At 48.0% G+C, this 15,752-nt stretch overlaps 1 protein-coding gene across 1 annotated transcript in view; it reads right to left on the bottom strand.

Annotated features, from left to right (window-relative positions):
- WIF1 (WNT inhibitory factor 1) overlaps positions 1 to 15,361 on the bottom strand; it is a 45,864-nt gene extending 30,503 nt beyond the window's left edge. Inside the window, exons 1-2 of the mRNA XM_081878077.1 lie at positions 14,970 to 15,361; positions 12,488 to 12,627 (exon numbers count right to left, since the gene is read on the bottom strand). Coding sequence (XP_081734203.1) covers positions 12,488 to 12,627; positions 14,970 to 15,141 — 312 coding nt within the window. The 5' untranslated portion in view covers positions 15,142 to 15,361. The remainder of the gene's footprint in view (positions 1 to 12,487; positions 12,628 to 14,969) is intronic.
- Between the last annotated feature and the right edge of the window lie 391 nt (positions 15,362 to 15,752).

The raw sequence follows: 15,752 nt of genomic DNA, 5'->3' as shown, positions 1-15,752 counted from the left end.
AGTTGAATAAAGAGCATGAAATCACTTTGCGACTCTGAGTATATTTCAGTAGTCAAGAAGAGAGAGGTGTTCCATTCATCCCGCACACATATCTATCCCAGATGTTCATTTGATTAAGAGATGGGGAACCTCAGGCCTGGAGGCCAAATGTAGTCCTACAGGCCTCACTACCTGACCAGAGGAGCATCCCCTAGGCTGGGATATTTCCTTTGGGGACTCACCTGTCCAGCTCTGGATTCTCTTAAACCCACCCAACAAGAACACCGCAAGTACTAGGACCCAGTGACAGAGAGAAGCTAGCAGCAGTAGGTGACACTTGAAGGAGGTATCATTATCTGTCTCTACAAGGAGAACTTCAGATCATATTTCTAACCACGTTTAATGGAACTCTTTGAAATAAACACCATCCCTGAAGTACCTCGGCCAATTATCTGCAATAAGCAAAATCATACATGAGAAAAACTATCATTCAAAATTGTTATGTACTGAGTCGAATAGGATCCAAACTGCAGCAGTCTGATTGGTCCTAGAACAATAGGATCCAAAAGGCAGCAGTCTGATTGGTCCTAGAACAATAGGATTCAGAATGCAGCAGTCTGATTGGTCCTAGAACAATGCAGCAGTATGATTGGTTGGCAGGAACCACCCAATCATGCTCCAGATTGAAGTGAATCCACAACCTGATTGGTTTACAGTACAATTCCGGAATTAGCCAATCATGTGCAGCCCATTGTGTAAATAATGTATATAAGGCAGATACTTTGAGGGGACTTTCATTCATTCCTCCTCACCACTATGAGCTGAATAAAGAGCATGAAATCACTTTGCGACTCCGAGTATATTTCACTGGCGACGAAGGTGGGATCCCGCTGAGCTGACTGCCACACACAGCACCGCAGCACCGCCACCTGCCGCACCGCTGCCTCGCACCGTGTATCCAGGCTTCAGCTCCGGGACACAAGGAACTCAGAATGGCAACTGACAGCAACTTCTCGCCGTTCAACCCAGCATCTGGAGACTGGGAAGCGTACGCCTCCCGTTTCACCTTCCTCCTAGAAGCCAAAGGGGTCACCGATGATGAAGACGCCAAGAAGAGGGCAATATTCTTCAGCGTCTGCGGAGAGGAGACATTTGAAATCGCCCGGGCTCTCCTTGCGCCTGAAGACGTTGCTACTGTTCCATACAAAACAATAATGGAACAGCTGAAGGGGCACTTTTCGCCACAGCCCTCAGTGGTGGCTCGTCGAAATGCCTTCTACGCAAAGCGGCAAGCCCCTGGGGAAACCATAACTGGGTTTGTGACCTCTCTCCGCCAAGCCGCCCGGTTCTGCAACTTCTCAGAGCTGGAGAACATGCTTCGTGACCGCCTCGTCGGTGGCCTGAGGGATGAGAAGCTGCAACGACGCCTCTACGCTAAGAAGAACCTAACGTTCCAGGTCGCTCTGGAGGAGGCCCTGGCAACGGAAGCTGCCGAGAGGTCGACACAAGAGGCACGGCCGAGCCAGCCGTCCCAACCGAGGGTCCACCATGAAGACCTCACCGACGACTCAGGATCTGACAGGGAGGAGGTGCACCGAGTACAGCAGCGCACTCAAGCAGCCCACATACCACAGCTGCCTCGACGAGAAGGAGGGAACTGCGCAAGCTGTGGAGAAAGTCATGAGAGGAGGACCTGCCGTTTCCGCAATGCAGAGTGCAGACAGTGCAGAAAATCGGGACACATCGCCCGGGTGTGTCGGGCTCGGCCCACCCGACACCAGGCATCAGACGACCAATCCAAGAACCCCAGGTCCCGGGGCCCAACGCACCAAGGCAACTCGACAGAGCTCACGGACTTCCAGGTATACCAGTTGCCCCACCCCAACATAGAGAAAATTTATGTAGAGGTACAGATAGAGGGGGCCCCATGCCGCATGGAGCTTGACACGGGTTCAACTCTATCCATAATCTCGGCAAGGACCTTAAGGAAACTGTGTCCTACTGGGGGTCCCAAACTCAGGCCGGCCCCATTCACCCTCCGGGACTTCCAGAAACGTAAGGTCCCCACAATGGGGGTGGGGACCTTCAGGGTGCAATACCGAGGGCGGACGCGGCAACTGGACTTGCTTGTGGTCAAGGGCCCCTACATTAGCTTACTGGGATTGGCATGGTTTGGACCACTGGGGCTAGCTGTCACCGGGGTGAACCACACTAGCTTACAAGTGGACGTGGACGCCATATGCAAGGAATTTCCGGGGGTTTTCGATGGGAAATTGGGACAGTATACGGGCCCCCCCATTGCTCTACAGCTTGACCCCGCAGTACGACCAGTCAGGCTCAAGGCCCGCCGGGTCCCGTTCGCTCTGAAACCCCGTATAGACGAGGAATTGGACCGGCTCGTGGAGCAAGGAGTGCTGGAACCGGTACCTAATGCCCCCTGGGAAACCCCAATCGTCACACCTGTCAAGCCTAATGGCTCAGTCCGCATCTGCGCAGACTACAAATGTACCATAAACAAGGCCCTCACGGCCCATGCATACCCAGTGCCAGTGGTCAGCCATGTCCTTGCCACCCTGGCTGGGTCGAAAATTTTTGGCAAGCTGGACTTGGCCCAAGCATATAAACAGCTGCCAGTAGATGAGGCAACAGCAGAGGCACAGACGATTGTGACGCACAGAGGAGCATTCAGGGTAAAGCGGCTGCAATTCGGTGTCAGCGTGGCACCAGGCATATTCCAGAATCTAATGGACTCTCTCCTTAAAGGGATTCCTGGCGTCACCCCCTTCTTCAATGATGTGTTGATTGCCGGGCCCACACCAGAGGAGTTTGAGGACCGCCTCCGCACCGTTCTGCACCGTTTCCAGACAGCGGGTCTTAAGGTAAAGCGGGAAAAATGTCTACTAGGAGTGCCCCAGGTGGACTTTCTGGGATTCATGGTGGACGCAGAAGGGGTCCACCCGACTGGGGACAAGGTACGGGCCATTTGTGATGCCCCAGCGCCCAGGAACAAGACTGAACTTCAGGCCTTCTTGGGACTATTGAACTTTTACCATTCCTTCCTTCCCCACAAGGCGGCGGTAGCGGAGCCCCTACACAGACTCCTGGACAAGCGGGCCCCTTGGGTGTGGGGCCATCGCCAGGAGGCCGCATTCCAGGCAGTCAAGGACTTGCTTGTCTCAAACTCGGTCTTGGCACACTTCGACGAGAGGCTGCCGGTGGTGCTAGCATGCGACGCCTCACCCTATGGCATTGGCGCTGTCCTGGGACACCAACTCCCAGATGGAAGAGAGGTACCGGTGGCATACTTTTCCCAGACACTCAACGCAACCGAGCGGAACTACTCACAAATCGACAAGGAGGGCCTGGCAATCGTGAAGGGAGTAAAAAAATTCCATGATTTCTTGTATGGGCGGCCCTTCACCGTGGTGACTGACCACAAACCGTTGCTTGGCTTGTTTGCCCCCGAAAAGCAGACCCCCCAAGTGCTGTCTCCTCGTGTCCTCAGGTGGTCAATTTTCCTTGCCAGCTACCAGTATGCACTGATTCACCGCCCTGGGAAGGCGATGGGCCATGCGGACGCCCTCAGCAGGCTACCACTACCAGAAACAGGCCCCGACCCGGCACCTGCACAAGAGGTTATGAGCCTGGAGCTGCTTCCCGACCGCCCCATTCAGGCACAAGAAGTTGCACACCATTCCAAGAAAGATAGGGTCATCTCCCGGGTCCTGGACTGGGTGTGGAGGGGATGGCCCAGCAGCAGCCCCGGGCCAGAATTCGCCAGCTACACAACCTGCAAACATGAACTGTCGGCCCACAAGGGGTGCCTGTTATGGGGAAGCAGGGTCGTTGTTCCCCAGCCCCTCCGCAAAAGGGTCCTCACAGCCCTACACGAGACACACCCGGGGTAGTAAGAATGAAGGCCCTTGCCAGGAGTTATGTGTGGTGGCCGGGGATCGACGGAGAGATAGAGGCCTGGGTCAAACACTGCCAGGCCTGCCAAGAATCCCGCCCAGATCCCCCAAGGGCCCCAGTCCAGTCCTGGGAGTCTGCCCGAGCACCATGGTCACGCCTGCATGTGGACTTCGCTGGCCCCTTTCAGGGGAAAACATTCTTCATAGTGGTGGACTCCTACACCAAATGGCTGGAAGTCGCACTGGTACCATCCACTTCTACATCCGCAGCCATCCGGGTACTACGCAGGCTGTTTGCAACGCACGGGCTCCCTGACACTCTCGTCTCAGACAACGGGACTGCATTTACGTCAGGAGAATTCCAAACCTTCACAGCGCAGAACGCCATCCGCCACATCCGTTCGGCGCCATTCCACCCTGCCACCAATGGCCAAGCAGAACGCATGGTGCGGACCACCAAGGACACCCTTCGCCGCATGACGCAAGGGGATTGGGAGTACCGCCTTGCCACATTCCTTCTAGCACAGCACAGCACCCCCAGCTCAACGACTGGCCGGAGCCCCGCTGAACTACTAATGGGTCGGCGCCTTGCAATCAGATTGGACCGCCTTCACCCCGATAGAGCTCAGGATGAGGTAGGGGTGGGGGAAGGCAGGAACCCCCGGACCTTCGAGGCCCAGGACCCAGTGTACGCAAAGAATTTTGGGGCAGGCCCTGCATGGGTACCCGCCACAGTCACCAGGGTCACTGGCCCCGTGTCGTACGAGGTGCTAACGGATGGGGGGCAATGCTGGCGCCGCCACTGTGACCAGATACGGCGACGATTCCCGGGAGAAAACCAGGAGGAGGAGGACAGGTCAGAGGAGTCCCAGGGGAACAGTGGGGCAGTGAGGCCCATAGAGCAGCAGGGGCCAGCAGGAGAGGCAGAACCAGTAAATACAGAGAGGTCCCGGGAGGCCGAAAGGACACCGGAACCAGAACCACGACTGAGCGAGCCGGTTGCGCCAGACCAAACAGCCCCATCACAGCCAGCATCCTTGGAACACGAGCCAGAACCAGAACCCCGGACCAGGGAACACCCCAGGCCGCAACGCACACGTAGGCCGCCAGCGTACCTTGAGGACTATGAATGCGACCTCCCGGGCAGGACTGGAACTTAGAGGGGAGGGGTGTTATGTACTGAGTCGAATAGGATCCAAACTGCAGCAGTCTGATTGGTCCTAGAACAATAGGATCCAAAAGGCAGCAGTCTGATTGGTCCTAGAACAATAGGATTCAGAATGCAGCAGTCTGATTGGTCCTAGAACAATGCAGCAGTATGATTGGTTGGCAGGAACCACCCAATCATGCTCCAGATTGAAGTGAATCCACAACCTGATTGGTTTACAGTACAATTCCGGAATTAGCCAATCATGTGCAGCCCATTGTGTAAATAATGTATATAAGGCAGATACTTTGAGGGGACTTTCATTCATTCCTCCTCACCACTATGAGCTGAATAAAGAGCATGAAATCACTTTGCGACTCCGAGTATATTTCAAAAATGCTTCAGAATTCTAAGAATAAGCAAGAATTGCAGCCAGTAAAATAGATGATTGAACTTGTGTACCTTCATAAGTGGGATCAAACAGTATATAGAGTCATAAAATCATAGAATTATAGATTTGGAAGGTACCCTGAGTGTCATCTAGCTCAATGCAGGAATATCAACTAAAGACATCCAGTCTCTGCTTAAAAACGGAGTCCACCACCTTCTGAGGGAGTCCTTTCCACAGTTAAACACCTCTTACTGTCAGACATTTCTTCCTGAGGTTCAGTCAGAATCTCCTTTTTTGTAACTTGAATCCATTGGTTTGGGGATCCTACCCTCTGGAGCAGGAGAAAAAAAGCTTGCTCCATCTTCCATGTGACAGCCCTTTAGATATTTGAGGATGGCTGTCATATCTCCTCTCAGTCTCCTTTATTCAGACTAAACATACCCAACTCCCTCATTAGGCTTGGTTTCCAGACTCTTTAGCATTTTGGTTGCCCTTCTCTGCACAAGCTACTAATGAGCCAATGTGAATACTAGCAAAATTGGAAACTAGAAAACTAAAAGTATCTTCTCAAAGATGAACTGAACATGTAACAGACTTCTAAACTTTCATGTGGGAACTTAAAGGAGGAGCAAAAGTAGAAACTAGTTCCATGAATCACATACACAATATCAAAAATGGCACAAGAAATAGCACAACAATTTCAGTGATTCTACCATGATCTTTACTCATCACACAATCCTTCTGAAGCAGTAATTAATAGGTTTTTCACTGCAGTCTAGCTACCAAAATATAACCGTACCAGATTAACAATTCTAGAAGCTCCATTTACAGAAGATAATGTAATTAGAACCTCAAAACATGAGGACCTGATAGCTTCACCACAGAATTTTACAATAAGTTTAAAGAGTAGTTAAAAACAAGTAGAATAAATGAATTACTTAACCTAAAAATCAAAGACAGACGCGTAGATAGTAGAAACGATTCACACTACCCTGCACCTAACATCTAATATCACTCATCAACCAGGACTTTAAAATATGGACAATTATCACTGGAAAATTTAAAGAATAATATACCATATGGCCTAAGACCAAGCATCTTTATTAAAAACAGAAAGACTTATAAATTGTATCATGATAAGCCCATTTGCATCATGAGCAATTTCGGGTGACAAAAAAAACACACCTTTGATTAAGTGGAATGCAGTTTTTGATACAGAACATAGAACTGTATAGTTGGAAAGGACCCACAAGGAATCACAGCTAAGGAATCCCTAAGAGAACCTTTGCTTAAAAGCCTGCAATGAAGAGGAGTCCACAAACCCACTGATGAAGCCTGTTCCATTGCCAAACAGCTCTCACTGCCAAAAAGTTCTCCATCATTCTTAAGGCATAATTTCCTTTCTTGAAATTTGAATCCTTTGGTTTGGGTCCTACCCTCTGCATCAGCAGAAAACAAAGTTGCTCCATCCTCCATGTGACAGCCCTTCAGTTATTTGAAAATGGCTCGAATAATAATAATAATAATAATAATAATAATAATAATAATAATAATTTATTTATTTATACCCCACCCATCTGAGATATCACATCTCATTCTTCTCTTCTTCAGGCTAAGCATACCCAACTCCCTCAACCATTCCTCATAAGGCTTCTTTTCCATATCCTTTAGAATCTTAGTCACTCTGCTCTGCACATGTTCCAGTTTGTCCATATCCTTATTTTAAACAGTGGTGCCCAGAACTAGACACAGTAACTCTGTTTTTAAATTATCCCTCCCCAGTTCATTTCTCAAGCACGCTAATTATGTCAACATATCAAGCAATATTATATTGAAAGTATTTTGTAGTGCTTGTCTGATAGTATCAGAAAATGATTAATTGAACAACGCATTTCTATGCAGTCTCCATTGTAATAACGTTGTAATGTTACTCAGTCTCTTAATGTTATTTGCCTTTGAACTTAATAAAAATGGAAAATAGGACAGTGGCATTTTAGCGGAAACTTCTCAAAGCTAATATAGTTTAAACCACAGTGTTCAATACGTAAGTCTATAGTCAACAGCACTAAAGCCCTGAATTATCACTGCTTATCTTGGTAATATTTAAGACGTGAATAAAAAAAAAAACCTCATCACAATGTATGAGAGGTTTTTTCAGTTTCACATCAAAAAATGATTTTATCAATCTACAGGTGGATTATCAATGGTCATGTAATCACAATGATCTTGTTATTCCGCTGGAAGGTTAGCGATAGTCTTTCAAATTTGGCACATTGTTATACATTTGATAACTAAATGCAGCCACCTTCATGAAAAGCCAGTGATAAAGAACTGTATTATCAACCCTAATACTAAAAGACTGGTCCATAAAATGTTTGGTTTTCTATCTGACAAAAAGAACTGGATCACAAGCAAACATCTTTTGCCGAAAAAATGTGGGAAAGACCCAAAGAGTCTAAGCTTTATGGGAAAACAAGAACGGAATTGATTGCTCAATAATGTCCCATCAGCATTAATAATGACAAACCAGAGGAAAACTGTTTTAAAATATCTACCAGTGGCACCTCATTCTGTGTAAACAAAGCAAAATGTATCACTCAGCCTCAGATTTATGCTGGTGATGGCAAGCATCAAAGGCAGATTGCATGCCTATTTTTTGGACAAAATTTTTCAACTATTATACAAGAGGTTACAAGTTACCATTTTATACCCAGTCTCAAAGTGGCTCTTCTGTGTTATTTAAAAACCAACATTTTACAAGCCGGTGCACCTTTTGTGTTATGTTTAACCATTAGTAGCTATGGACAATATTAGAAAGCATGAGAGAATAATTAAAGAAAGTTTGGGAAACTGCTTTCTTAACAAAACCTCCATTCTTCTCCGTGGCCAGGTGAAACATATAAAATTCACAAGACAACAATTTGACTGAAGAAATGGTCTTTATTGTAAATTACTGGAACAACAAATTTCAGGACAATTTACAACCGTTTGTCTTTTCTTTCCTGTGTTTTGAATACCTTGCCTTTTACACAACTATTTCTCATATTTCTCTGTGCTAGCATCAATCTGATCAGACTCACATGATCTCTGTGCCCAACATTTCCTATTTTCCATTACCAAACTCTCACTTTTGAAGAATTACTGTATTCATGTATGTGAGTATATTTTTCTGTTTCTACTGCTTACACTCTGAGATCCTGTAAATTTTCTGCATTTTTGAAATAATATAAAGATACTTAAAATTATTTATAAAAATAGAAAATAAAACCTACAAACTAAGACAACAAATTATAGCAACATTCAAACAGGCAGGGAGATTAAACTACTATCATTTAAGAGCTTGGGAAAACAGAAAATGTTTTGCACTGCTCCCGAAATTATAATCATGAGAGCATCGGGTTGGCATGGGAGACCCAAGTGATAACCCATAAACATTTTTGCAAACCGCTTGGAGGTTTTATTACAATTAAGTGGTATGTAAATGGGATGCAGGTGGTGCTGTGGGTTAAACCACAGAGCCTAGGACTTGCTGATCAGAAGGTCAGCGGTTCGACTTCCTGCGACAGGGTGAGCTCCTGTTGCTCGGTCCCTGTTCTTGCCAACCTAGCAGTTTGAAAGCATGTCAAAGTGCAAGTAGATAAATAGGTACCGCTCCGGCGGGAAGGTAAACGGTGTTTCTGTGTGCTGCTCTGGTTCGCCAGAAGCGGCTTAGTCATGCTGGCCACATGACCTGGAAGCTGTATGCCGGCTCCCTTGGCCAGTAAAGCGAGATGAGCGCCGCAACCCCAGAGTCAGTCACAACTGGACCTCATGGTCAGGGGTCCCTTTACCTTTACCTAAATGTTGTGAAATAAAGAAAGAGCACAAATAGGGCTCCTTCTCAACAGACTTCTAAGGGTCCTTACCAGATTGTGAAAATGAAGCAGAAAAATACTCATTCGTGGGAAACTTAGAAGTGTGATAGCAATGACCCCAGACAGCAGTCTCATTCAAATATTAGGGGAGCAGCTTTAGTGCAGTGGTAAGAACATCTGCTTGGCATGTAGAATTCAATTCCCAGCATCTTGAGATAGGCTGGAAAGGACTCCTGCCTGCCACCCTGGAGAGCTGCTGCCAGTTATAGAATTGTAGAGTCGAAGGGACCAGAGGATCATCAGCTCCAACATCTTGCAATGAAGGAAAATGTAGCTGGAGCCTTGGTGTTATTAGCACCATGCCCTACCCAACTGAGCTACCTCAATGTAGGATGTGCAGGCCATTTGGCCTCACTCCTGGCACTCTGTGTGCTAAGAGACCCTCTCCTGGCATTTGCTTGGATAGCTGTGCATACAAATATCTTCCCTGCAGACGTTTATGCTATGTGCACAGATGGCAGGGACATGGCTTCCCAGTATGCATGGCATGGGGAGGTAGCAACTCAACATGGCATGGCTTCCATGTTGCACAAAATGCTAGAGGGCAAAGGAGAAGGAAGATGGTGATGGGGAGAGCAATTACGTCTGCAATGAGTATTTGAAATTGCCAGAAATGGCTTGTGCTTTTCAACGCTCACAAAAAATGAACATGAATCGAGGCAGTCCCAAAATAAATGTGCTGTTCCTCAACCTAGCTAGTCTTCATCTCATGCTCTTGTGTGTCCAAGCCCACTGACATGTGAATCCACTAAATTAACTTGATGGACATCAAGGGCAAGGGATCCACATGAAAAAGTGGCCTTAGAGCAGAACATTAAAGAAGAACTACGTATGTCACACCCTGTTGAAATGGATGATGATATCAGAATGCATGAAAACTCACTGAGATGGTTGCTCATTTCCTTTAGAGGAATCATAAAAGCATGAGAGTGCTTAAAAAGGAAGGAGATGAATTTCTTCATTAAGAAAAAAAAAAGGATCAGCCAATCTTATGTGCATCCCATTTAAATAACGTCCTGCTTCTTGAGCCGATTCCCAATTAGCTCCAGTTCCAAGTTGCAACCCTAAACACATTTAGGAAAGAGCAGGTCTCACTGAACACAGTGAGGCTTACCTCTGAGTAAATGTGCATAAGATTATACTGCATGTTGGCCATGCTTTAGATGCACTTGAAATCAATGAGACTTCCATTAAGCACAACTAGCTTCCCCCATTAATTTCAATAGATCAGAACGGTTACTAACTTAACATGGATTCAACCATTGCAAACAATGTGCTTATTAATTGTTTGGACGACGACTTCTTTTTTTATTCCACCTAAAAAATACGTGTCTATTCCCAGAATTTTCCCCAATGCCCTTAAGGCTTTTATGCAGATTCACCATATGTTGTCATGATGTCAAACTGCACATGTGCGTGTTCATACCAGGCATTCCTACACAATTTGTAGAGGTTTGCTGGGTGTACAGATGCCAGTGCCCCAATCATTTGCAAACAGTGCTTTGCAAATTTGCCTGTGCAGAGTAGTTGTCTCATAGTACCTCCCTCAGTACAAACATATCAAACGCATAGTAAAGGTTGAAGGTCTTCGCTTTATCTATGGGTGCCATATTGAAGCCACATGCGGACAGGTAACAGCACTGAAATCTAAGAGCTAGTGCAACGTAGTGAGTAAGGTCACAATTCTATGTGTGCTTTTTCCTGCAAGTAATCCCCACTGAAGACAGTGGGGCTTGCTTTCGATTTGTGGAACAGACTCCCACGAGTGGTGATAGATCCTCTTTCCTTGGAGACTTTTAAGCAGAGGTTGGGTGGCCATCTGTCATGGATGCTTTAGCTGAGATTCCTGCATTGCAGGGGGTTGGACTAGATGACCCATCCGGGTCTAAGATTGTATGATTAAACATGCATGGGTAGGTTGGTGCAGTATGAGACTGAAGCAGCAAGAGCTTCAAAGCTTGCCTCTGCCACCCGCTAGATAGCTTTAAGCAAGGCACTTTTTCTCAGCTCCAAGCTCAGATCTGTAATGGTGGGTAGCAATAGGCTTCATAAGTCAAATAATTAGCCAGTCTACTTCAGTAGCGTTTATCCTAACTGGCCACCTCTACCTGAAGCTGTGCAGTCTGCCGCCCATCCTGATTTATTATAGGCGACTTGCAAAGATGATTAATATTACTTACATGAAGGGCCAGTAGTGATGTATGGAAGTGAGAGCTGGACCATAAAGAAGGCTGATCGCCAAAGAATTGATGCTTTTGAATTATGGTGCTGGAGGAGACACTCGAGAGTCCCATGGACTGCAAGAAGATCAAACCTCTCCATTCTTAAGGAAATCCGCCCTGAGTGCTCACTGGAAGAACAGATCATGAAGCTGAGGCTCCAGTACTTTGGCCACCTCATGAGAAGAGAAGACTCCCTGGAAAAGACCCTGATGTTGGGAAAGATGGAGGGCACAAGGAGAAGGGGACGACAGAGGATGAGATGGTTGGACAGTGTTCTCGAAGCTACCAGCATGAGTTGGACCAAACTGCGAGAGGCAGTGAAAGACAGGAGGGCCTGGCGTGCTCTGGTCCATGGGGTCACAAAGAGTCGGACACAACTAAACGACTAATCAACAACAACATCATGAAGGGCCTTGTGCACTGGAAAAGCACCTTATGAATGGCAAATGTAATTGTTAAATGCTTTCAAGAATGGAGTGTTACATAAAGCATAAGATCAGCTATCTTACAAAGCTCTGGGCCGCTGAGTATTTTGCCTGCTAAACATTCTAGTTGTGTGTGTGTGTCATGTTTTCAGCACCTTTCCATATGCACCTGATAATTTCTGAATGAGATTGTGAGCTATTTTCCACTTTAGGAACAAAGTTTCATAGAAGATGGAGAGGAGGAGAGAGAGAGAGAGAGAGAGAGAGAGAACACTGTATACTTGTGCGTGTCATAGATGTGATTTATTAATATTTCTTATGACAGGTGATTCAAGGAACCACTTTGTAGTGACTTTTTGGCACATCATTGAGATATTTTCCGCGAATATTTTCATAAACTAAATATTTGCTCCGGTTAAACATGCAGCTCTTCTCCCCTCACCGGTCAGAAGTTGCGCTGCTCTTTGCCAACTTTTCCCAATCCCAGACTGTACCTACCCTTCCAGTTGCTTGCCAGGTAAAATTCATAGAGTGAATATTGACCGGGATGGCAGGCATCCTTTGCTGGGCTTTTCTGAAATCGTGGGTGAAGGGGGCCATTTTCCCCTCAGAAACAATAAGAATATCCTCTTCAAAGCCTGTAAAACAAAACCAATTAACTCAAAACAGGTGGGAGATTAATCGTAATGGAGGATGAAAAGCAAATGTGTTTTTTTTCGCTGAAGCTTTCGCAGGCAGGCAAGACTCCCGGGGGGGGGGGGGTCGCTTCTGAAATTTCCTACACGGAAAGCACTTCTTTGGAGGGAAAAGGGGGCAAACCTTATGCAGATCGCCATGCGTGACAACGGATGCACACATATCTCCGCGTACACAGGCAAGGGAGCTGCACTTGGCCACAGCACACTGATGCTCTGCAACAGGTCCATGTGAGTGGGAGCATCGTGACAATGCGCACATGTGGCTTTGATTGTGAAAGCATGGGGCTGCTTTCGGTGCGGGGGGGGGGGAGATGCACTCCTGCAATCATCGCACATGATCTAGTTGCTCTCTCTCTCCCCCCCCCCCCCCGTTTCTCCTTGAGCTGCACGGAAGTGCTTTACCGTGTAGAAAATGTGGCACAGATGAAGAGGCCCTGAGATTCCTCCCTCTTCCGCCCCTTCCATTTTTCCCCCCAGGGCACATATAAGAACTGGAACATTTAAAGAATTCAGCACAAGCTCATGGGCTGTTTCTTCTCTTCCCCCCCCCCCCTGCCAAGTCCTTAATGGTAATCCATTCAAACTGAAGGTCAACATCCTATGCACATTTATGGGGGAGTAAATCCCACTTAATACAGTGGAAATTAATCAGAACTACCAGACGGGCAGAGGGCAATTTAGCCCCCTTAGAACCAGACAGAGGGCCTTCTCGGTAGTGGCGCCTGCCCTGTGGAACGCCCTCCCTTCAGATGTGAAGGAAATAAGCAGCTATCTTCTCTTTAAAAGACATCTGAAGGCAGTTCAGGGAAGTTTTTAATATTTAGTGCTGTATTGTTTTTAACACTTGATTGGAAGCCGCGCAGAGTGGCTAGGGAAACTCAGCCTGATGGGCGAGGTATAAATAATAAATTTATTATTATTATTATTATTATTAGTGATGGCTGCCTTAGCTTCATTTCCAGAACTTTGTTTAGGAGAGACAGATTGGGCTAAACTTTGGAGGTGGGCGGGTGAATCAGGAGGGGACTGACAGGTTTCATTAAGGCTCCCCACCCACTTTCCCCTTCATCGTTCCAGCACTGCCTTGCTTCCAAGTAAACTGAGCATAGGATCACTCTGCAAACAGACTTGGATGCCAAGTGGCGCTGGACAGATCTATGTCCAGCTTTAATGTGAACGGATGAAGCTGGCATCCAATTAGGCAGACTTACGACGCTTCCAGGTGAGAGTGTTTATGGTGAGATCACAGAATGGTGGAGATGGAAGGAACCACCCCCAAGGTCATTTAATCCAGCCCCCTGCAAGGCAGGAATCTTTTGCCCAATGCGGGATTCGAACCCACGACCCTGGTATTAAGAGTCTCACGCTCCACTGATGGAACTGCAAGACCAACGCTCCTCCTCGCAGCCTCCGCACCAGGGGTGTGGCGGGGAGGGGGCAGGCAGGGGACGGCTGCACTCCCCTAAACCAAGCAAATAAATAAAAATAATGTTTAAAGCAGAAATTGCAGAAAGGTATCGACAATTTTTTTCCTGAGCACTTGCAGTCAAAAGAAAGTAATTCAAAACAACTGTTGTGGAGGCCATTCATTCTGGATCTGCTAGACGGAGCCACGCAGAGGATGGTGGCAGGTGGGTGTCCGTCCGTCCGTCCCCCCCGCCCCCAACATAAATCCCGGCTACGTCCATTCCTGCGTTTGGCAATTCATATGAATGGATGAAACCGGCATCCGATCAAGCAGACTTTCGCAGCTTCCAGACTGGGGGGTGTTTATGGCGAGGTCATAGAACGAGAGAGTAGGAAGAGACCCCACCGGGTCATCTAGCCTGACCCCGCTGCGACGCAGGAAAAACTCCGTTGCAACGAAGGAAAAACTTTTTTTTTGCTCAACGCGGGGCTTGAAGCCCACCACCCTGAGACGAAGAGTCTCACGCTTCGCTCCTCCTTGCGTACCACGTCCTGGCACCCTAATGCCACCCCCCCCACAGGCTCTCATTTACTTTCCCCCCATGAAAAACCCCCATGACTTTATTGGTGCTGCAAATGAACCCGATTGCCCAGCAGCAGCAGCAGCAGCAGCAGCAATTATTATTATTATTATTATTATTATTATTATTATTATTATTATTATTATTATTATTATTATTTATACCCCGCCCATCTGGCTGGGTTTCCCCAGCCACAACAACCACCTGACGTCTTTTCAGTTGCCACAAAACTGTTGCATGGGGGGGGGACACCCCGTGGCTGTTTTGCCCCCCCCCTCCCGCCGGGCGCCTTACCTATGAGCACGCGGGCTTGGTGCGCGTCGATCCACAGGTAGAGCGTGTCCTCCTGGCGGGGGGCGGCGCGCGCAGGCGGCGGGCTCCCCAGGCACAGCCACAGCCAGAGCGCCCAGCACAAGGCGCCGCCGCCGCCGCCGCCGCCGCCGCTTCCCCTCCTTCCATCGGCCATGCGGACGGGCAAAGTCCGCCTTCCAAGAGCTGCTGGCGCGCTGCTCGCTCCGTCTTCTCCTTCCAGCACACGCTTCTCCCAGCGCCGAGGCGAGCTGCCTGCCTGCCTGCCTGCTTGCTTGCTTGCTTGCTTTCGCCTGCTGCTGCTGCTGCTGCTGCCCGAGGTGGGTTTGCCTCTTGGCAGGCGCCGCAGTTGTGAGCGGGACTCCTCCGAGAGGGGGACGTGCCCTTGTAGGGGAGAGCGAAGTGCGGTGGGGGGACGCGGGGGACGGCGGATGGGAGCGGTGCTGCTCAGCTCCGCCAGGGGGCGCCGTGGCACCGAGGACGGAGAAGCGACTCTGGCCAGGGCGAGGTATAGAATCATAGAATGAGCCCCTTCAACAGCAAAATAGGGGCATCCTATTCCAAAGTGAGGAGGAATTAAAGAACCTTTTAATGAGGGTGAAAGAGGAGAGCGCAAAATATGGCCTGAAGCTCAACATAAAAAAAAACGAGGATCATGGCCACTGGTCCCATCACCTCCTGACAAATAGAAGGGGATGAAATGGAGGCAGTGAGAGATTTTACTTTCTTGGGCTCCATGATCACTGCAGATGGTGACAGCAGCCACGA

This window comes from Podarcis erhardii, assembly GCF_964252035.2.
Source record: "Podarcis erhardii genome assembly, chromosome: 10".
NCBI classification, from domain to species: Eukaryota; Metazoa; Chordata; class Lepidosauria; order Squamata; family Lacertidae; genus Podarcis; species Podarcis erhardii.
Note: the sequence above shows the minus strand (reverse complement) of the source record. Positions and strands in the feature narration are given on the sequence as shown.